Source organism: Bos indicus, chromosome 10 (genome assembly GCF_029378745.1).
Source record: "Bos indicus isolate NIAB-ARS_2022 breed Sahiwal x Tharparkar chromosome 10, NIAB-ARS_B.indTharparkar_mat_pri_1.0, whole genome shotgun sequence".
NCBI classification, from domain to species: Eukaryota; Metazoa; Chordata; class Mammalia; order Artiodactyla; family Bovidae; genus Bos; species Bos indicus.
The window spans coordinates 43,337,867-43,361,969 of NC_091769.1; the positions used below are offsets into that span (position 1 = coordinate 43,337,867).

Sequence of the window (24,103 nt, forward strand, 5' to 3'; positions counted from 1 at the left end):
TTGACCATTTGGTGATGTCCATGTGTACAGTCTTCTCTTGTGTTGCTGGAAGAGGGTGTTTGCTATGACCAGTTCATTCTCTTGGCAAAACTCTGTTAGTCTATGACCTGCTTCGTTTTGTACTCCAAGGCCAAATTTGCCTGTAACTCTAGGAAGCTCTTGACTTCCTACTTTTTCATTCCAGTTCCTTATTATGAAGAGGATATCTTTTTTGGGTGTTAGTTCTAGAAGATCTTGTAGGCCTTCATAGAACCATTGTTAGGAGCATATATAAATGACCATCTGAAGTCGTATCACTGTCTCTTTTAGTAAAACCTTTCAACACAGTATCTGATTACTTCAGATTGTCTCTTTAAACTATTCATTTGTACCAGGCCCTAAAATGAGTCCAGGTCAACTTCTGGATCAGCTGCTTCTGGGTCAGTTGTCCTCTATGGTCCAATTAACCAACCCAGGGTCACCATGGTCTGCTGTTCAAATAACTGATTATGGACAGGGGAAACAATTATAAACACACGAGAATAAAAATCATCTCACCTTTCATTCTGGAAGTATCAATTACCACATGAAAATTTCAATAAATTTAGTGAAACTAAAGTTGAGATTCTTCATAAAATTTTGGAGTTAAGACTTGTGAATATTTATGGTCTGCAGGTAGCAAGTGATAGCTACAATTATCTCAGCATTGAGTATGTTTATATTCTTTAAAACCAAATTGTAACTGATGGATATACTGTGTGTCTTTGAAGAATCTAATTGAGATATATACTGATAAATGGTAGCACTACTGGAAAAGAATTAATTAAAATTGGATCCTCTGAGCCACTGCCTCAAAAAGCCCCTCAACCTCAAAAGATGAAGAGGGGCTATTTAAGGTAAATCCCAAAGCCCTCCTAGAATATGATGCTGAAACCTGTGATAAATATAGAATTGGGCCCTTCAGAAGATTCAGATTAAATACGTAATCTAAATTGAAAAAATCTGCAGGGGTATATGGTCTAAATATTTTTAACTTGAAGTAACTGCTTTACTAAGTTGTGTTGGTTTCTGCCATACATCAACATGAATCAGCCATAGGTATACACATGTCCCCTCTCTCAAGGTGTATTTGTTCCTAAATGCTCTCAAATTACTAATGTAAATAAGGTTGATTATCATAGTGCTATTAATGAAGCAGGATATATACTTCTCTTTTCTCCCCTTTAATCTGCCTTTACCACAGGGAAGTACAAATGAGGTAAGTTAAATTTTTCTTAAATTAAGAACTATTTGTATATTTATAAACATTATGATTGTCTTATTTTATGAACCAACTAGTCATTAAAGGATGTCTCAATGTAGAGAGGTTTTAAAATATTTAATTTACTCTGAACATGATATATAATTTTATCTGCCTATGAAACACAAGAATTGATTATCAGGAATATTTTACTTCTGAATGTTTAGAAATTTTCAAAAATCTTAAGCTCTAACATTGGGCATTTTGCTCTACTGCAGAGTGAAACAAGTAGTTATGAAAATCTGGAGGAAACTTAAGTAATGCAGAGTAAATAGAGCTACAACCTTTAGAACTGTGGCTTCTGAAAGAGATACTGTACCACTTTAAGCAGGTTTCAGGCCAGCATGTAGTGTAACTAACTTTCTTGGCATACCTTGGACCTGACCTGTAAATTAGTGTTCATTTCTCCCACTGCACATGTGCAGAAAGTCTGTATCTGAGGAATAATCTAAGTTTCTATGAAGGAATCATTTTCACATAAGAAAAGTTATTTCTGTGGACTCATTTAGGTCATTACTTTCAGAAAGCAATACTGATCTTCAGCAACTACAGTGACAGTACGTAATTCTTTCCTTGGTTTCTGCTGTTTTATATATAACTAGGTTATGTCTGCCAATCAGATACCAAGGATATATTTAATATTTATAAGTCAACAAGGAATTATTTTATGTAAAATTCAGTAAAATGAATTTACTAAAACAGTAACAATAAATTTCAACTTTGTAAATCAAATCTTAAGAAAAAATACGAACTTTTAAGAAAACATTGATTAAACTGCATGTATTAGAATCAGAATAGAACTAAGGTTGTGCCAGTATGCATTTGTAAATTGATGATGGTATAATTCAGAGTTAAGAAAATAGCCATAAAGACTCAAAAAGATAAAAATGAATGGAATTTCCTGGAAATTCTATTTAAGGATATCAAGCTTTTATTCAGCCTTTAAAAATATTCAGACTTTTTAAAGACTGTAGAATTACATCAGATAAATTGGTCTTAACTGAGTGTTCATTATGTGAAAGTCAGAGGAGGTAATGAATTTTAGAAACTAGGTGAGGGGTTAAAAAAAACATAAAAATATTTATGGACACTTCAGAAAGCAGTATGTAAACATTTCTATGATGCAAACACTGTTACACAGACAAATAACAACGACAGAGGTACTTTTAATGAAGGAAGACTTTCTAAGGTAATGTTTCTGAATAAAGGTTTTGTAAGCTATGAACTGATTAGTGGAAGCAAGGGAAAAGAGCATATTTGAGAAAGCCCATCATATCAGGAAATTATGGAGAATAAAAAGTGGTCCCTTTCTGAAAAACCTATCAGGAAGGTCCAATAGCAAGTGTTCTACCTGTGTATAATAAATTAGCTATTGGCAATCACAAGTTATGAGCTCCCACAATTATTCTAAAACTAATAATATTCACAATATGAGTTTTCCACATCCCTGGGATACAGTGGTTAGGAAGCTCTCCTCCAAAAGGTGGGAACGGTAAAAGAAAATGCAATCCGAGGATAGAACATTTACCATAGAGATCAACCTGCATAAGTAGTACTATCAACACACTGGAGAGTTGAAAATACTTTTGACTGCTGAGATACTAGTTATTAGTATATATGTTAGACAGATTACTAAGGATTCCAAATTTAGCATGCTAAATTTTATATAGTACCATAAATTACACTAAAAGGAAAAAATTTATATCTATGTATTTAATAAAATGTTTTATCATTTTTTAAAATAATCTTGATTATTTTATTTCTAGGCTTTATACAAGCTTTACAGTGCAGCAGCAACCCACAGACATCTGTATCATCAAGCTTTTCCTGCACCAAAGTCAGAATCTACTGAACAATCAGAAAAGAAGAAAATGTAACCCCAAATTTAAAAAATACAGGTGCATGACCAAATTGTCAATTAAATATTGTTTTACGTTTCCATGCAAACATACAAAGTGCTTCCATCAGAACAGAGTAGAATGCCAAGCACCTCTGAAGACTGCACAACAGCTTAGTTCTTTTACTTCAGTGTCTAATAAGCAGATATATGTATGCATGGTTATATCATTTGTTAACATGTATAGTTTCTTGATTTTGTCTTCAAATATGCTATTATAATTTAAAGAATTTGTCTATTTATGATAATGGTACATGTGTTCTGCTTGAATTTACTAAATACTACTACTGGGTTATAGTTAAACCATGTAGTAATATTACTCCACATTTGGATATGCTCATTTAATTTCTACAGAAGAATTTTTAAATTATTTCACATAGGCATTTGTTAAAACATAGCTCAATAGGCTTGATTCAACCTATACCATCTTACATATACCATTAGCTTTTATTATAAAAGACATCTAAGAGAGCTTTTCAGTTGCTTTATCAGAAACTATATATTGCTTCTTTTATATTATTGTTTAATATAGAATATAAACCTCTTGATCAAAAATGCACAAAAAAATCACTTTGTATATGTATTTGAGTTTCACTGCATTGTATATTTTTTCATTTGGTACACAAAGATATGTATTCATCATAGGTTTATTCTTTTAACATGTGAACTATTATTAAAGTTTATTCTGGTTCCTAAGATTAAAAACAACTGAATTTGGAAATGTTTGGGAGGCGCTGATACAGAAGAGGAAAAGTTTCTATCTCTTTTTTAAATTCAAAATGCATTTTCTCTAATGTTGACACCATTACAGATTTAGCTTTTCATTTTAACATATGTATGCTGATCCCATTTAGGTACCTTCCAGTTCTTTTAAACCAGTGATTCTATATTGTATTTCTAATTACTAAAATCTGTAGTGGAATTTCATACTTTTTAGAGGATAAAAATGTGCAGTAATGAAAGAAAAAAAAAAGTAATGCCTCTTATCCAGGAGCTCTAAAACAGAGTAATTTATAACTTTCTTAGAAATAGCTAAGCTTTAGTTAAATGAAATGGTAATATTAAGTAAAGAGTAAAGATGGAAAAGTATGTGAGAGTTCATAAGATATATAAGCTCACATCTTAGCCAAGTTTGATCACATGGCCTGAGAAATAACTTTTCCCACTGATAAAATTCCACTGGCCTATTTTCATTTTTGGATACCCCTTTCATTCTGCTTCCTTTGCCTATGGGCCTGCTGAATGGAAAAGTAGACTCTTTGTAAGCATTATGCATAAAACATGGACTCAAATGCAACACATTTAGTTTCCACAAAAATATATTTAATAAGCTTGTTATATAAAACCAAACATTTAACATTTTCAACATTTTATCAATAATTCATATTCATCGATATCTAACTAGAACTTTATATTTTGAAAGATTACCTAAACTAAAAATTTATTTACATATTTACAACATGTGTAAATATAACTGAACAGCTATTTCAACAAGTGTTGAAATTCACAGAATTGTAGAGATTTATAGGCTAGCTGTGCCATAAATTTGCCTGCAGTCAAATGTACTGTGCTAGTTATGAACAGTGTCTTAATAACTACTAAACCAAAAGGCAAATAAGTTGGGAGGAAAATGCCAACTTTTAAACTTCTGTGACAAACTCTTAGAAGATTAAAAAATACATACAGTCAAATTTAATGACCAAGATTTCTTAATGAATCCCTGATTGTCATTTTTGGCAGCTCAACCCAGTCTTTTAGGATGGCAGCGTGCTATGCTGTTGGGAAGCGACCTCAGTCTTATCAGAACCATGTTACTAAATGCCGTAAGAGCCCTGGCCCAAAGGAAGGAAGTAACATTAGCAACTCTTGAGTACTGTACACAACTTTCCCACACAGGCTGGAGCCTTTTACCTAAATTTATCCCTGAAACATTACAGGTCCTTCACCCTTTCATACCAAAAAAATATTTTCCCAACATGTTTTAAAACAGTTCTTTACAGCTGGGGGCAGGGCAGAGTAACCCTATATATTATATATAAAAATGTATCACAATAAAGGTTCCAAGTCCTGTTTTGTTTTGAACTACACAATGGTAATACTTAAACCATCCAATTCCAGACAATATTCCATACTACAGCAGTAAACGCTTTTTAAATACTGCATACATTATCTCTTTCTCTGTTTTTTAAAGAAAGGTACTACTATTGTGACAGTTTACCAACTGATCATTTCCTATTTAATATCTGGTTAAATGACATTTGTCTCCATCAAGAATATGCAAAGCAGTTTTCAGATATACAGCATTTAGAGTGTCATTGTTGGCCCTTAAAGTGATAAACTCATTTTTTCTCAATAAAATAATATTTTTAATAACAAAATACATGTAAAATTAGAACTTTATAATTTCCAAAAAGTAAGCTGCCTTTATTAACCAAAGTATTTGCAGTTTTTTAATCTGTGAAAATATTTTAAAGCCCTTAAAAAACTTAAATTTTGTTTTTAAAAAATTAACTTAAAAATTCTTGCCATGTTGCTGGGCATACCACTGCTGTCTCTGCTTACGATTTTCCAACTCTGTGAGAAGAGCCTGTCTGTAGGCTTCATACATTTTAACGATCTGTTCCAGTTCTTTCATGAAAAGCAACTTTAGCATTCCCTGGTATGTGTCCAGGTCAGCCAGCTGAAAGAGTTCCCACTTCAGAATATGGTCGTATCTGTTTTAAAACACAATCAGACATATGTTCACACCATATACATAAATATATATTTATATTAGTAAATTGGTCTATTTTATAAGTATCAATTTTACTGTAATTAATAAACCACAAACTTCAATTAAAAATAACCAAGTTATTATCTGCTACTTAAATACACTTTTTTAGGAAGAGGAAAAATCTGCTAATATTACTTCATTTCAATTTAAAAATACCTATTTTGTTCATCTTATGTATCAGTTATTCTAATATTAACACTAGGTAATAGTGAACACTGATTTCAAATCACTGTGGTTCTGTAATTTTGAAGAACACATTTCATGCTGTTCTTAAGTTCATCCAAAGTTAACTGTCAGGAAGGTAAGAATACTTTAGACCATACTGTCCCTCAAAGAACAGTACAAAAAAATAGGCAAGATCATTTGTCATTAGTGTTGATAAAGCTTTTTGAGGTATACTGTTCACTATAGCAAACAAGGAACTAAGCAGGTAAACAAATGAAAAGGAACCATCATTAGTGGGCTGCATAATCCTGAGGCTGCGTATACGCTATTACAAACAACAACAAAAAACAGAAAAACTCAAGCCGAAAGGAAAGAACAGCTCTTTTCAGAATGAGAATAAAGACTGTAGAAGACTGCATGATATGGGGATGGACTCATGTAAGTTTACATTTATATACATTTCAGAAGGCTTTTAGTCCCTTTTCAATGGGTAAGTACATCACATACTGCGACGAAGTATACAACAATCTACTAAAGTGGTAATTTACACTTTGCATTGAAAGGGACCTGAAGACAGCATTCTAATCCAATCATCTTATTTTATGGATGAAACCTATAGAGGTGTGTATGTGTATACGTGTGTATATGTGTGTGTGTATATGTGAGTGTATATATATATATATATATAAATAAATAAAATTGTTCAGTGACTAAAAGATCAGAAAGGTAGAAAACTATAGGGACCAAGATGTATGAGAATAATAGTTCTGAATGATTAATACCTACTGAGACTAGAAAAAGAACTAGAGCAAAGCATATACCTATATATTATATTTCTCAAATCATATTGCAGAACAGACAGGAAAGAACTTTAACTGTAAATTCTAATAAATTTATTCTTAATAATTTATAACATTTCCTACCCAATGATTCTTTGGTAACTAATTTATCATCTTATTCCAAGGGGATCATATAATTTTTTTTTTAAAAAGGGAAACAGCAAACAAACATAAAGCAGCCACTATGAGCCACGTACTGTGCTTGGCATGTTGACATACCTTTCTATGCAACTTGGGTATGTGTACCAGAATACCAGAAGCACAAAATCACAAGGTAAATATAGTTTGGACCCCAAATTTATTAATTTAATTAATGAGCACTGCAAATTTACTTACAGATAAACTTAGCAGAAAGCTAAGTTTATAAAAAGTTATATTCTCTTTAGACGGAAACTCCAATTGTTGGCCAAATTGGGAGTCATACTACAAAAAATACTGAGTCTCCATGAAGAAACTATTTGCCAACTATTTGCCAAATTGGAGAAATACTACAAAAAATACAAAGTCTCCATGAAGAAATAGTTGTAAGGTATTTCCTAGAACCTCTGCCATTCATGTAGCTTAAGATTTCACTTATTTGTTTGAAACAAATTCATAATTCCTAACAACAACAAAAACCCTTAATCTCCTTAAGTCTGAATTTCATAGCTAAGGGGCATTTCAGCAATGTCTACTGATTCAAGATGCTTAAATTTATGCCAGGTGAACTATAAGCATGTTAAAGCTCATTTATCATCTGGATACTTTATAGAAAGAAAAAGGAGGGAGAAGAATAAATATAGTAATATTAGAAAATATCAAACTTGTTTTTAAGACATGTTTGGGCTTCCCTCGTGGCTCAGTGGTAAAGGACCAACTTGCCAATGGAGGCAATGTGGGTTTGATCCCTGGGTTGGGAAGATCCCCTGGAGAAGGAAACAGCAACCCACTTAAATACTCTTGTCTAGGAAATCCAATGGACAGAAGAGCCTGGCAGGCTATAGTCTATGGAGTCGTAAAAGAGTCAGACCCAATTTTGCAAGTAAACAACATCATTCTGTATACACATTCAAGTTTTTATAAAGAAAAAAGCTTCAGATAACTTTCTGACTTCCCATCTCAGCATTTGGCATCAAGAATAGGATTTTGTGTAGAAGCAAGAAAATCACGAGTATTTAGTGAAAATACTCTGGGAAGAGGAAAAAGCACTCTAAGGGAAACCATAAATAATAAAAGTATGCAATCTGTCAATTTCCATTCCAAATCCTTGCCCCTGCTGTTTCTTTTTTTTTTTTTTTGGTTTTATTTTTATTTATTTTTTTAATTTATTTTAAATTTTTAAAAGAAAATCCATCCTGAACCCTCCTCCCTCCTCCCTCCCCATACCATCCCTCTGGGTCGTCCCAGTGCACCAGTCCCAAGCATCCAGCATCGTGCATTGAACCTGGACTGGCATCTCGTTTCATACATGACATTTCACATGTTTCAATGCCATTCTCCCAAATCTTACCACCCTCTCCCTCTCCCACAGTGTCCATAAGACTGTTCTATACATCAGTGTCTCTTTTGCTGTCTCGTATACAGGGTTATCGTTACCATCTTTCTAAATTCCATATATATGCGTTAGTATACTGTATTGGTGTTTGTCCTTCTGGCTTACTTCACTCTGTATAATAGGCTCCAGTTTCATCCACCTCATTAGAACTGATTCAAATGTATTCTTTTTAATGGCTGAGTAATACTCCATTGTGTATATGTACCACCGCTTTCTTATCCATTCGTCTGCTGATGGACATCTAGGTTGCTTCCATGTCCTGGCTATTATAAACAGTGCTGCGATGAACATTGGGGTACACGTGTCTCTTTCCCTTCTGGTTTCCTCAGTGTGTATGCCCAGCAGTGGGATTGCTGGATCATAAGGCAGTTCTATTTCCAGTTTTTTAAGGAATCTCCACACTGTTCTCCATAGTGGCTGTACTAGTTTGCATTCCCACCAACAGTGTAAGAGGGTTCCCTTTTCTCCACACCCTCTCCAGCATTTATTATTTGTAGACTTTTGGATCGCAGCCATTCTGACTGGTGTGAAATGGTACCTCATAGTGGTTTTGATTTGCATTTCTCTGATAATGAGTGATGTTGAGCATCTTTTCATGTGTTTGTTAGCCATCTGTATGTCTTCTTTGGAGAAATGTCTATTTAGTTCTTTGGCCCATTTTTTGATTGGGTCATTTATTTTTTTGGAGTTGAGCTGTAGGAGTTGCTTGTATATTTTTGAGATTAGTTGTTTGTCGGTTGCTTCATTTGCTATTATTTTCTCCCATTCTGAAGGCTGTCTTTTCACCTTGCTAATAGTTCTGTATAGTGACTTCCCTCTGCCTATGCCTGCTATTTAATTTTTTAAAGAAAAAAAAATGTATGTAATTCCTATTCTTAATGAGCCAAATAACCTGCTTCAGTTTAACTTTTGGCCACTATACTCTGTACAGGTAAATCATTCAGAAAATAGGATGTAAACTACTCCAGTATCCTTTTCTTTTGCTATATTTTACCTACATCAGTATTCTATTCAAACGGTACTATAAATAGCCTATATACACAAATAGCAATTGCTGTAATGCTACCAAAAAACCTGGTTCACACGCCAATGGATGCTGCCTTCAGGAGCCCAGAAAGTACTGCTATTCCAGGCCCCAGGTATGGTATATAGCCCAAGTTCCCTGTGCCTGCCTTATGTAACAGTATGCCCACTCCCTTTTCTCCTATACCCAGAAGTGAGTCAACAGTGATACTGCAGGATCATAGACACAGGAATAAAATAGTCTGTGCCACAAACTATTGGGGACTGGGGTGGGGGCGTGTGAGGAATAACAAAGTAAACATGTTCCTGATGTTCTTTTTCCTGTTAAAGATTAAATCTTTTAATATTCTCCTATAGTTTAGCTTGCTGACAATTACGTAATACATTACAGACTTCTATGATCAAACTTAGAAACCTAACTTTACTAAACCAATAAATAATTAGAATATTATCTGTTCTAAGCCAGTTCTAGAAGTATATACAAACATTACTTTGGTAAGTTGCTGCTAGAGATAGAATTAAAGCACTTTAGAAAGCTAGATGATGTCCATTGTTTGTTAAACAAGAAGAAGAAACAAGCTAATTTTTTGGCTAAAACCTCTGGGATGAGATAAGTAATTGATTCTCCATTATCTAATTCATAGATAACAACTCATCTTTTGTTGACAGACAATATTAACCACTTCTAATCCTCTTCAGAGACAAAAATTTAGCATCAACTAAAAGGTTTCTAGACCTCTTGTTTTAAGCAGTAAAGGAATACTTGCTCCTTTACTGCTTAAACAGGACTTATAAATAAACTCTTCTCACTGGCCCATTCTGGGAAAGTTCTGATCTATTTGAAAAAAGTTTAAGTGGTTAATTTCCTATAGTTTTTTTTTTTTAACATTTTGATTTTATTTTATTTTTAAACTTTACATAATTGTATTAGTTTTGCCAAATATCAAAATGAATCCGCCACAGGTATACATGTGTTCCCCATCCCGAACCCTCCTCCCTCCTCCCTCCCCATACCATCCCTCTGGGCTGTCCCAGTGCACCAGCCCCAAGCATCCAGCATCGTGCATCGAACCTGGACTGGCAACTCGTTTCCTACATGATATTTTACATGTTTCAATGCTACTCTCCCAAATCTTCCCACCCTCTCCCTCTCCCACAGAGTCCATAAGACTGTTCTATACATCAGTGTCTCTTTTGCTGTCTCGTACACCGGGTTATTGTTACCATCTTTCTAAATTCCATATATATGCGTTAGTATACTGTATTTATGTTTGTCCTTCTGGCTTACTTCACTCTGTATAATAGGCTCCGGTTTCATCCACCTCATTAGAACTGATTCAAATGTATTCTTTTTAATGGCTGAGTAATACTCCATTGTGTATATGTACCACCGCTTTCTTATCCATTCATCTGCTGATGGACATCTAGGTTGCTTCCATGTCTTGGCTATTATAAACAGTGCTGCGATGAACATTGGGGTACACGTGTCTCTTTCCCTTCTGGTTTCCTCAGTGTGTATGCCCAGCAGTGGGATTACTGGATCATAAGGCAGTTCTATTTCCAGTTTTTTAAGGAATCTCCACACTGTTCTCCATAGTGGCTGTACTAGTTTGCATTCCCACCAACAGTGTAAGAGGGTTCCCTTTTCTCCACACCCTCTCCAGCATTTATTATTTGTAGACTTTTGGATCGCAGCCATTCTGACTGGTGTGAAATGGTACCTCATAGTGGTTTTGATTTGCATTTCTCTGATAATGAGTGATGTTGAGCATCTTTTCATGTGTTTGTTAGCCATCTGTGTGTCTTCTTTGGAGAAATGTCTATTTAGTTCTTTGGCCCATTTTTTGATTGGGCCGTTTATTTTTCTGGAGTTGAGCTGTAGGAGTTGCTTGTATATTTTTGAGATTAGTTGTTTGTCGGTTGCTTCATTTGCTATTATTTTCTCCCATTCTGAAGGCTGTCTTTTCACCTTGCTAATGGTTTCCTTTGATGTGCAGAAGCTTTTAAGGTTAATTAGGTCCCATTTGTTTATTTTTGCTTTTATTTCCAATATTCTGGGAGGTGGGTCATAGAGGATCCTGCTGTCATGTATGTCGGAGAGTGTTTTGCCTATGTTCTCCTCTAGGAGTTTTATAGTTTCTGGTCTTACGTTTAGATCTTTAATCCATTTTGAGTTTATTTTTGTGTATGGTGTTAGAAAGTGGTCTAGTTTCATTCTTTTACAAGTGGTTGACCAGATTTCCGTGCTTGTGATGGGTCTGTTAAGATTTTCTATTTCTTCTTGGTCCAGTTTTGGAAAGTTGTACTTTTCTAAGAATTTGTCCATTTCTTCCACGTTGTCCATTTTATTGGCATATAATTGTTGATAGTAGTCTCTTATGATCCTTTGTATTTCTGTGTTGTCTGTTGTGATCTCTCCATTTTCGTTTCTAATTTTGTTGATTTGATTTTTCTCCTTTTGTTTCTTGATGAGTCTGGCTAATGGTTTGTCAATTTTATTTATCCTTTCAAAGAACCAGCTTTTGGTTTTGTTGATTTTTGCTATGGTCTCTTTTGTTTCTTTTGCATTTATTTCTGCTCTAATTTTTAAGATTTCTTTCCTTCTACTAACCCTGGGGTTCGGAACATACCTCAACATAATAAAAGCTATATATGACAAACCCACAGCAAACATTATCCTCAATGGTGAAAAATTGAAAGCATTTCTTCTAAAGTCAGGAACAAGACAAGGGTGCCCACTTTCACCATTACTATTCAACATAGTTTTGGAAGTTTTGGCCACAGCAATCAGAGCAGAAAAAGAAGTAAAAGGAATCCAAATTGGAAAAGAAGAAGTAAAACTCTCACTATTTGCAGATGACATGATCCTCTACATAGAAAACCCTAAAGACTCCACCAGAAAATTACTAGAAATAATCAATGACTATAGTAAAGTTGCAGGATATAAAATCAACACACAGAAATCCCTTGCATTCCTATACACTAATAATGAGAAAACAGAAAGAGAAATTAAGGAAACAATTCCATTCACCATTGCAACAGAAAGAATAAAATACTTAGGAATATATCTACCTAAAGAAACTAAAGACCTATATATAGAAAACTATGAAACAGTGGTGAAAGAAATCAAAGAGGACACTAATAGATGGAGAAATATACCATGTTCATGGATTGGAAGAATCAATATAGTGAAAATGAGTATACTACCCAAAGCAATTTATAGATTCAACGCAATCCCTATCAAGCTACCAATTTCCTATAGTTTTATAGCTAGTTCAAAGAACCAGAGTTGAAAGAGACTATAACCTTTGGAAGTTTTTTTTTTTTTTCCCGTAAGAACCAAAGCATTCCATTTAAGTACCATCTTTTTCCCCTCAAAAGGAAAGCTTTTTAGCTATTTCTAACAATTGCTATAGAGCAGACATAACAATATAGAAAGAATAACCCTGCTCAATCTTATCAACTCCCAGGAACAACAAATGTAAACAGGCACATATTCTTCCAAACTTACGGAAACAGAAATATATGTACACATTATATATGACAGGATCAGCATATGAACAAAGGCTATATGCAGCAGTAGTCAGTGCTATCAAGACTGAAAGAAGAGAGGGAAAAGGGGAAGACGAGTCTGCCATCTCTCCTCATCTCATTTCTACACTATATGGATTGTAAGATAAAGAGGCTTCTGGAGGTGAGCTCAGACACCAAACCTTAACTTCTATGGATAAATGTCTACAGAATTTCAAATCAAATAAAAACCAGACTTGTGACAAACACTGTTTATACTTTGTAGAATAATATCTATAATTAGAACCTATTTAAACATTACACTTAACAAGGCTTAAATTTGACTTACAGAGGAAAAAACTGATCCTTTTAGACCAAAACCTTGAAATATCATCTTACCTCTGCATCAGGCCACATATCAACAGCCATGAATTTACAAACTGAGAAGACTGAAATAGATGTAAGGGAATGTTTATGTTGGCCAAAAATAAATAATTCATAGTAAATGACCACCCCAACCAGTTAAGACTTGAAGAAGCTGAACAGTTCTATGAAGATCTACAAGACCTTCTAGAACTAACGCCCAAAAAAGATGTCCTTTTCATTATAGGGGACTGGAATGCAAAAGTAGGAAGTCAAGAAACTCCTGGAGTAACAGGCAAATTTGGCCTTGGAGTACAGAATGAAGCAGGGCAAAGGCTAATAGAGTTCTGCCAAGAGAATGCACTGGTCATAGCAAACACCCTCTCCCAAAAACACAAGAGAAGACTCTACACATGGACATCACCAGATGGTCAACAGCGAAATCAGACTGATTATTTCTTTGCAGCCAAAGATGGAGAATTCTGCTCTATACAGTCGGCAAAAACAAGACCGGGAGCTGACTGTGGCTCAGATCATGAACTCCTTATTGCCAAATTCAGACTGAAATTGAAGAAAGTGGAGAAAACCACTAGACCATTCAAGTATGACCTAAATCAAATCCCTTATAACTATACAGTGGAAGTGAGAACTAGACTTAAGGGACTGGATCTGATAGAGTGCCTGATGAACTATAGACGGAGGTTCATGACATTGTATAGGAGACAGGAATCAAGACCATCCTCAAGAAAAAGAAATGCAAAAAAGCAAAATGGTTGTCTGAGGAGGCCTTACAAATAGCTGTGAAAAGGGAAGCGAAAAGCAAAGGGGAAAAGGAAAGATATACCCATTTGAATGCAGAGTTCCAAAGAATAGCAAGGACAGAGAAGAAAGCCTTCCTCAGCGATCAATGCAAAGAAATAGAGGAAAACAGAATGGGGAAGACTAGAGATCTCTTCAAGAAAATTAGAGATACCAAGGGAACATTTCATGCAAAGATGGGCTCAATAAAGGACAGAAATAGTAGGGACCTAAAGGAAATGGCAACCCACTCCAGTATTCTTGCCTGGAGAATCCCAGGGAAAGAGGAGCCTAGTGGGCTGCCATCTATGGGGTCGCACAGAGTCGGACATGACTGAAGCGACTTAGCAGCAGTAGCAGCAGCAACAGAAGCAGAAGATGTTAAGAAGAGGTGGCAAGAATACACAAAACACGCACACACACAGAAGTCACTCAGTCGTGTCCGACTCTCTGTGACCCCATGGATTGTAGCCCACGAGGCTCCTCGGTCCATGGGATTTTCCAGGCATGAATACTGGAGTGGGTTGCCCTTTCCTTCGCCAGGGGATCTTCCTGACTCAGGGATCAAACCCGGGTCTCCCACATTGTAGGCAGATGCTTTACCGTCTGAGCTACCAGAGAAGCCCATCAAAAACACAGAAGAGTAGTAGTAAGTTTCAAAAGGATGTCAGCTTTATAGATAAAATCACAAAAGAACTGTACAAAAAAGATCTTCACGACCAATGTCAGCTTTATAGATAAAATCACAAAAGAACTGTACAAAAAAGATCTTCACAACCAAGATAATCACGATGGTGTGATCACTCACCTAGAGCCAGACATCCTGGAATGTGAAGTCAAGTGGGCCTTAAAAAGCATCACTACGAACAAAGCTGATGGAGGTGATGGAATTCCAGTTGAGCTATTTCAAATCCTGAAAGATGATGCTGTGGAAGTGCTGCACTCAAATTGCCAGCAAATTTGGAAAACTCAGCAGTGGCCATAGGACTGGAAAAGGTCAGTTTTCATCCCAATCCCAAAGAAAGGCAATGCCAAAGAATGCTCAAACTACCACACAATTGCACTCATCTCACACACTACTAAAGTAATGCTCAAAATTCTCCAAGCCAGGCTTCAGCAATATGTGAACCGTGAACTTCCTGATGTTCAAGCTGGTTTTAGAAAAGGCAGAGGAACCAGAGATCAAATTGCTAACATCTGCTGGATCATGGAAAAAGCAAGAGAGTTCCAGAAAAACATCTATTTCTGTTTTATTGACTATGCCAAAGCCTTTGATGGTATGCATCATAATAAACTGTGGAAAATTCTGAAAGAGATGGAAATACCAGACCACCTGACCTGCCTCTTGAGAAACCTGTATGCAGGTCAGGAAGCAACAATTAGAACTGGACATGGAACAACAGACTGGTTCCAAATAGGAAAAAGAGTACGTCAAGGCTGGATATTGTCACCCTGCTTATTTAACTTTTATGCAGAGTACATCATGAGAAACGCTGGGCTGGAAGAAGCACAAGTTGAAATCAAGATTGCTGGGAGAAATATCAATAACCTCAGATATGCAGATGACACCACCCTTATGGCACAAAGTGAAGGGCAACTAAAAAGCCTCTTGATGAAAGTGAAAGTGGAGAGTGAAAAAGTTGGCTTAAAGCTCAACATTCAGAAAACTATCATGGCATCTGGTCCCATCATTTCATGGGAAATAGATGGGGAAAGAGTGGAAACAGTGTCAGACTTTATTTTTGGGGGCTCCAGAATCACTGCAGATGGTGACCGCAGCCATGAAATTAAAAGACACTTACTTGGAAGGAAAGTTATGACCAACCTAGATAGCATATTCAAAAGCAGAGACATTACTTTGCCAACAAAGGTTCGTCTAGTCAAGGCTATGGTTTTTCCCAATGGTCATGTATGGATGTGAGAGCTGGACTATAAAGAAAGCTGAGCGCCGAAGAATTGATGCTTTTGAACTGTGGTGTTGGAGAAGACTCTTGAGAGTCCCTTGGACTGCAAGGAGATCCAACCAGTCCATCCTAAAGGAGATCAGTCTGGGTGTTCATTGGAAGGACTGATGTTGAAGCTGAAACTCCAATACTTTGGCCACCTGATGCAAAGAGCTGTCTCATTGGAAAAGACCTTGATGCTGGGAAAGATTGAGGGCAGGAGGAGAAGGGAACCACAGAGGATGAGATGGTTGGATGGCATCAGTGACTCGATGGACATGGGTTTGGGTGGACTCCAGGAGTTGGTGATAGACAGGGAGGCCTGGCATACTGCATTACACGGGGTCACAGAGAGTCGGACATGATTGAGCGACTGAACTGAACTGAATTCCAAATTCATTGTGTAATCATTCTAATTATCCTAAACTTTCTAAAACTCTTCTTTGGCCTATTTTATGCTGGTAGTTTGGTTTTTGAAATGCAAAAGAGTAAGGCTACAAAATGTTACCTTATATAATTTTCAACAGCTCTACACATGCAATTATTATATGTAAAATACCTAGCAAAGTACCAGAAATTTAATACTTAATAAATGATAATAATTATTAAATAAGAAAATAATAACAACAAAAGTTAAGAGTATGAACTTTGGAATTAGATAAAAGTCTGAAATCTACCATTTAATATATGTATGATCTTAGCATAGACTAAGTTATTTTCAGCTATAAAATAGGTTTGGGGAAGATAATATGAGAGAATATATCTCAAAGTTTAGCACAGGATGGTTCAGGAAACAATGCATTATCAGTAACTATTTATAATACTTTCAAACATCCCCTTTTCTGAAATCACAGCACTTTGTATATATCAGTCACTGATCTTTATCACACTGGATTAGATCTGAGTGCTTCTGTTTTCCAAGAGAGCTCTCTGAGGCAAATATTTCATTTATTCATGATTATATTGAACAGTGCCTCGTGTGCTCAGTCACTTCAGTCACGTCCGAGTCTTTGGGACTTCATGGACCACAGCCCATTAGGCTTCTCTGTCCATGGAATTTTCCCACCAAGAATACTGGAATGGGTTGCCATGCCCTCCTCCAGGGGATCTTTCTGACCCAGGGGCTGAACCCACATATCTTGCATCTCCTGCATCAGCAGGCAGATTCTTTACCACTGCACCACCTGGGAAGCCCTGAACATTGCCTGCTGCTGCTGCTGCTAAGTCACTTCAGTCGTGTCCGACTCTGTGCGACCCCAGAGACGGCAGCCCACCAGGCTCCACCATCCCTGGGATTCTCCAGGCAAGAACACTGGAGTGGGTTGCCATTTCCTTCTCCAATGCATGACAGTGAAAAAATAAAGTGAAGTTGCTCAGTCGTATCCAACTCCTAGCGACCCCATGGACTGCAGCCTTCCAGGCTCCTCCATCCATGGGATTTTCCAGGCAAGAGTACTGGAGTGGGGTGCCATTGCCTACTACCCTACAAATATCCTCAATGAGCCTAGCAAACTCATAGCCATCTTTAAAAACTAGCCCCATATATTTTCCTTTTGGGGGCAGCTTTCCTTGCTCACTCATAATAACAATAAACTACTACTAAGGCTTACTCAAGTTAGCTGCTGTACCATTTTGCATAATCACTTAAGCTTCACTACATTACGTAAGGTAGATAAAATTACTATCCTCTATGTTTCAGTAGAGTAAAAACACTTAGAACTAAGTTCAGTAACTTGCCCAAGGTCACTCAGTCAGTAGGTAATGGAGACAGAAATCACACTTTCCTTCCAGATAGTTTCCTTCCTGACTGATCTTAACCACTATCCTATACCTTTAGTGCAAAAATAACAGTCATCATTTACTGAGAGTTCTTTTAATGTGCAAGACACTGTAACACATATTTTAGATGCATTATTTTACTGAATACTTAATAAACTTAAGAGTAGATACTATTACTATCTCCAATTAACAGAGGACAAAACTAAGTTAAGCACCCTGCCCAGAGTAACAAAGCTAAGGTATCAATGAACACATATCATCTCATCCCAGAACCTGAGTCACCACACATATTTCCTCACCACCCTTGTGTCCTGCTTGGGTTCACCTATGTACCTAGAACTTACCCAGGTCCTTCCTTTTATCACAAGGCACTGTATCACTTATTTGCAAGTTATCCTACCCGTACGAGAAGGTAAGCTTTTCACTGCATCTCTATGTAACAGCCTAGGTCTGCACATTAACAGAAAGTGAAGATGCAATAAATGTTTGTAAAACTTCTATTTCTAGTCAATGACTTTTAAACTTTATAAGCTGTGATATCCCCTTTTAAAATAAAAGCCCAATATCATTGAGAAAAAACACAGTGCTGTGTGGTTTAAGCAGCCCAGAGACTCCCTTCAGCCTTCCACTCACAACAAAAATCTGTGCTGTAAATTCACTTACTTCACAGGGGCTCGAGCATAAACCTGAAGCCAGTCAGGAATTTCTGCAGTATGGTAAGGATTTGCAGGTACCAGAAGGGGCTGATTTCTTTCGGTTTGCTGTGGCTGGTATGTAACAGGAGGAGGTTGATCATACCGAGGTACACTAAGAAAACAGAATCAATGTGCATTAGGATAATGGCCCTAAATAAAACAAGAAGTATAAGAATACTATTTGTTTTTCCAAGTGCCTCTTGCCCAAACTTCTACCACCTTTTTTTTTTTTAAACTATACTACAGGGGAAGTAAAATTCACCTTCTCTTGGAAACTTATAGGTCATTAGTGATATATAGAGAAATTAAAAGACGCTCACTCCTTGGAAGCAAAGTTATGACCAACCTAGATAGCATATTCAAAAGCAGAGAGAGACATTACTTTGCCAACAAAGGTCCGGCTAGTCAAGGCTATGGTTTTTCCAGTGGTCATATATGGATGTGAAAGTTGGACTGTGAAGAAAGCTGAGTGCCGAAGAATTGATGCTTTTGAACTGTGGTATTGGAGAAGACTCTTGAGAATCCCTTGGACTGCAAGGAGATCCAACCAGTCCATCCTAAAGGAGATCAGTCCTGGGTGATCTTTGGAAGGACTGATGCTAAAGCTGAAACCCAGTACTTTGGCTACCTCATGTGAAGAGTTGACTCATTAGAAAAGACTCTAAAGCTGTGAAAGATTTAGGGCAGGAGGACAAGGGGACGACAGAGGATGAGATGGCTGGATGGCATCACTGACTCGATGGACAGGAGTTTGGGTGAACTCTGGCAGTTGGTGATGGACAGGGAGGCCTGGCATGCTGCAGTTCATGGGGTCTCAAACAGTTGGACACGACTGAGCCACTGAAGTGAACTGAAGCTAATCTTTACATATTTTTAAGAGGTTTCTTCTGGCTGATATTTATTCTTTTCAAGGGCAACATCAAAGGAGGCTATAAAAAAATTCAGAGCTAAGTTATAACCTTTATAAGGAGGCTTAAAACTAGAATCATAAATTTTAGTAATAACTAAGTAATTAGCTATAAATTTATATTGGAAAAGGTGATAATTTTTCTCAAAGTTAAGAATGGATATTTTCTTTCTCCTTTAGGTTGAAAAGCGAGTATGGAATGTATGTTAAAGTAGTAATGAGTACTAAAGTAGTAATGAGATGTTAAAGTAGTAATGAGTACTGTGCTTGAACTATCCACCTAACTATACCACTTCCTTTCCACTTTTACAACCTTACAAGAGCGTAAGGGAGTTAGAGCTGATTAGAGCCTGTTTTAAATCAGAGACTTTAAAATAAAAAAGGCCACATTTTCAATTATTTCTAACAGCCTATACGTGTTGGGGGAAGGAGGGAGAACAGCAAGGTGGGGTGAGAGCTGTTCATGGGAAAATGCTAAGGAAAGCTTGAAGGTTCAAGGAACCACTTGAAGGTGAAAGACTGAATTCTGAGAGAGCAAACTGCCCTATTCCAGACTTGGAGGCAAAACTGTTAGAGCCTACCTCCAAACATAAACGTTTATGTGTATATCAGAAAAGGTCATTCCAGTACTAAACTAGGACTAAAGTGTAAGTGTTGGATTACACTGTAGTTAACAATTTAAAGATCAGTGTGCAAATGGTACTGAATTTTATCTTCCACTCTTTCATAAATAGGTGCAAAGTGAAATATTCCTTGATAGCACAGTTGGATGGGAAAGAACAGAAGTGGGAACGAACTGAGGCTTTGAAGTCAAACTGGCCACTTACAAGTTGTGTGAATGTAGACGAATACTGCTTCTCTACTCTAAACTTTAGCCTCCTGATTTGTAAAACTGGAATAAATTCATACCAGAGATGACTGTTCTAAGGATTAAATGGCCTAGTATAATAAAGAGTTATGTATAAGAATTAGCATATTACAGACAATCAAATAGCTACTAATACTACCTATCTGAGATTAAAGGTGTTTACTCTCTCCTTTTTAAAGTCTACAGAGCTGCTGAGAAAGGCAAACTGTAAAACTGCTTTATAAACTATTAAATTCTACAATATAAGATTAATGATGACAAACAGAAAACTAAGCTCACTATACACTCAAACTTTGCTATGGACCAGAAAGTCTGCATTTGGTGACATCAAACTGTAACCACATTTTGCTGTCTTTTTTTTTGGCAGGGAAGGGGGCGCATTTCTATCATTCTCTATCATTTATTCATTCAACAAACATCTACCTGTGTGAATTTCTGTGTTTGGTGCTGGAGACACAGCAGTAAATAAGTGGGACTCATCCCTGCCCTTGGCTAAGAATTGTGATCAGGTGGGAGGGACAACTGACAAATCATCCCCATGTCACAGGCCTGAAAATAGAAGCCAAGGAGAGTAGCAGCAGCCTGCCTGAGATGGTGGGGACAGCAGGCAGAGGGGCCAGAGCTTGGCGAATGCAGAGTGCTGAATCTGGCTCTTCTGAAGGGAAAACAACGTCACTTGTTCAATAAACACTGAATGAGTGCCACTAAATGGAATCACTGGAAAAAACCTGCTTTTCCAAGTTGAATTAATAAATCCAAACGTGTAAAATGATTAAAACAACACAATAATGATAAAGCTTAGTTTTCTGGGTGATAATATTAAAATGTATTTTCAAAATAATTATAATGGTTCTAAAAAATGCAAAAGTATGCTCTAACCAAACATTTGTGCTCTGCTAGATGATACTAAGCAACAGCTATCAACATGCTGATGATATTCTACCCATTTTTAATTTTAAGGCTCAGTTCTTAAGAGCTCAATGTCGTTAACTGCAAACATTTACAATTTCATTACTAAACAGTTTATGTACTTTGAAATCCAGTGTGTATTTTACATGTATAACCCATCTCCACTTGGATTAATCATATTTCAAGTGCTCAACAGCCATATCTGACAACTGGCTACAGAATTCAAAGGCTAGAAGTCTGGCTATCAGTGAAATCTACTGATAGGCCAGCATCAGTCAGAATAACCCAAAAGATCACTGGCTATATTTATCAAACAGATCTGAGATGTTCTGGACAGTTTCAATTTTTGCTTTCTTACCTGGCAACAGTTAAGAAACAGAACATAAAATATCTGTAAACTGAATAAACAACAAGACATCATTATAATTCAAAAGTAGAGTCTACACATTCAAAGGTAGGTCTGTATTTTAAAAGAAATTTAAATGTAAAAAGATGAGTATTTTATTTATTTCAATCTCTGGGTATCTTTAATAAAAACATTCTGGCATATTAAAACAGAACCTGATCATAAGAATATTGATCCTGTTTTTGAGGTTTATTTAAAAAGTTTTTTAATTATTAAAGTCATTCATTACTAAACATAGGTCCAGAAGCTGTGAAAGATAGTTTTCAAATCAAACATCAGGACACCTTTCTCTTTGATGAAAATGTAAGTTCAAAATCTAACATTAGACAATCTCCAAACAAAAGGGTTAAAATAGTCAATACTCTACCTTGGAGCACAAGGATGCCTATATTGAGCCTTTTTATTTGTGTGATCTACATAATAAGTTCCAAATTCTGATGACTCAACTCGTTCCCATCCTGGAGGAAGTCCTTCTCGCTCAAGAGGATGGCTCCAATGAGTTGTATTTGTGTTGTGATCTATGTAATATTTCCTCCCTCTCATTGTCCAGTCCACAGACCAGCCAGGAGGAAGGGGTAAATCTTCAGAACCATGGTTAGCTAAATTTCCTAATGATGTAGCAGCAACTCTCCCAATACCTGAGAGGAAAAAGAGAAGAAACAGAACAGTTATTATAGATAAAAGATATACCATATGAAAAACTCAAAACTATCCAAATTATATACTCTCCCATTAAAAATCATGATTTTTACTGTTAGAAATAAAATTGTTCTTAAAACTAGTCAATGTTGCTGCTACTGCTGCTAAGTCGCTTCAGTCATGTCCGACTCTGTGCAACCCCAGAGATGGCAGCCCACCAGGCTCCCTTGTCCCTGGGATTCTCCAGGCAAGAACACTGGAGTGGGTTGCCATTTCCTTCTCCAATGCATGAAAGTGAAAAGTGAAAGTGAAGTCGCTCAGTCGTGTCCGACTCCTAGCGACCCCATGGACTGCAGCCTACCAGGCTCCTCCGTCCATGGGATTTTCCAGGCAAGAGTACTGGAGTGGGGTGCCATTGCCTTCTCTGAGTCAATGTTACTGTTATTTAATTACAAAAGGAGAAAAAAAAAACTAGAATCTATGAAATTAGGCTCTTTTGGTTGATGCTTCCATCACCAGACCATACAAATATTTAATTACTAATAAAGATAATTAAGCATGTATACTGCTAAAGGAAAGTGGGGAAAAGAAAAATTCATCTCATTCAAGAGTTAAGATTTGACATTTCATCTAAAACAGCAAAAATGAACTTGTAAAATTATTCCTAGTTTGTGATTTCTTAAAAATAGTATGGCTAAAAAACAAATAATCTGGCTGTACCATAAAACTATTAAGGAATTTTACCAAGTATAAGGTAAACATACAAAATCAATTAAATATTTTTATAGTAGTAACTGAAAACAAATTATACCACTTATAATAGCTCCAAAAATTTAAATATTTACATATCAAACAAAAAATTGCAGGCTCAGTATGCTGACAACTACAAAACACTGATGAAAGAAATGAAATGGATGTGGTCAAGATGGTGGAGTAGGAAGACCCTGAACTCATCTCCCATAGGCACACCAAAAATACAACTACTAATATTTACAGAGCAACTATTGATGAGAACAACCAGAACCCAGCAGAAAAGATCTTCTACAACTAAAAATATAAAGAAGGAACCACAAGATGGGAAGGAAAGGTGGAAATGCAATATAGTCAAGACCCTTACCTCCAGGTGGGCAACCCACAAACAAGAGAATAATTATAACTGTAGAGATTCTCCCCAAGGGGCAAGGGATCTGAATCCCACATTGGGCTTCCTCACCAGGAAGACAAGTCCCCAGAACTTCTGGCTTTGTAGGCCAGCAGTGGTCTCTTTCAGGTGAACCAGTGGGCTGTAAGAAATAAAGACTCCACTCTTAAATGGTGCACACAAAATCTCACACACTCTGGGACCCAGGACAGAAGCAATAATTTGAAAGGCGCATGGGTCAGACCCACCAGCTAATTTTGGAGAGCCTCCGAGAGGCAGGCAGAAACTGGGGACACACACTTGTGGCAGATGTTTCAGGAATTTGTTCTATCTCAAGGCCACTGGTGCTGGTAAGTGTCATTTTGGAATCTTCCTTTTAACTTATTAGCAAAAGGACCTGGCCGTGCCCACCAGTCTATGAGTGCCAATACTGGGACACCTCAGGCCAAGTCAAGCAAGTAGCCCAGCTGGGACACAGCCCACTCACCAGCAGGCCTCTTGTGCCCTGAGTCTCGCCACGACACGTCTCTGTCCACCAGAGGGCCTAGGACCCAGGCCCACACACCAGTATACAAGCACTGGTCCTGGAATCCCCAGCAGCGTCATTGGAACCTGGCTCCAGCCACCAGTGGGCT

The 24,103-nt window shown here is 36.8% G+C and overlaps 2 protein-coding genes across 3 annotated transcripts in view; one reads left to right on the forward strand and one right to left on the reverse strand.

Annotated features, from left to right (window-relative positions):
- The window catches only part of ATL1 (atlastin GTPase 1), a 74,710-nt gene extending 70,348 nt beyond the window's left edge, over positions 1-4,362 (forward strand). Inside the window, exons 13-14 of one of the 2 annotated variants that reach the window (XM_070797393.1) lie at positions 1,223-1,237; positions 3,046-4,362. In XM_070797393.1, coding sequence (XP_070653494.1) covers positions 1,223-1,237; positions 3,046-3,156 — 126 coding nt within the window. In that variant the 3' untranslated portion in view covers positions 3,157-4,362. The remainder of the gene's footprint in view (positions 1-1,222; positions 1,238-3,045) is intronic. The other variant, XM_019968651.2, reaches the window with a different exon arrangement.
- Positions 4,363-4,477: 115 nt separating this feature from the next.
- The window catches only part of SAV1 (salvador family WW domain containing protein 1), a 31,851-nt gene continuing 12,225 nt past the window's right edge, over positions 4,478-24,103 (reverse strand). Inside the window, exons 3-5 of the mRNA XM_019968652.2 lie at positions 22,056-22,326; positions 18,567-18,710; positions 4,478-5,890 (exon numbers count right to left, since the gene is read on the reverse strand). Of these exons, the coding sequence (XP_019824211.2) occupies positions 5,689-5,890; positions 18,567-18,710; positions 22,056-22,326 (617 nt within the window). The 3' untranslated portion in view covers positions 4,478-5,688. The remainder of the gene's footprint in view (positions 5,891-18,566; positions 18,711-22,055; positions 22,327-24,103) is intronic.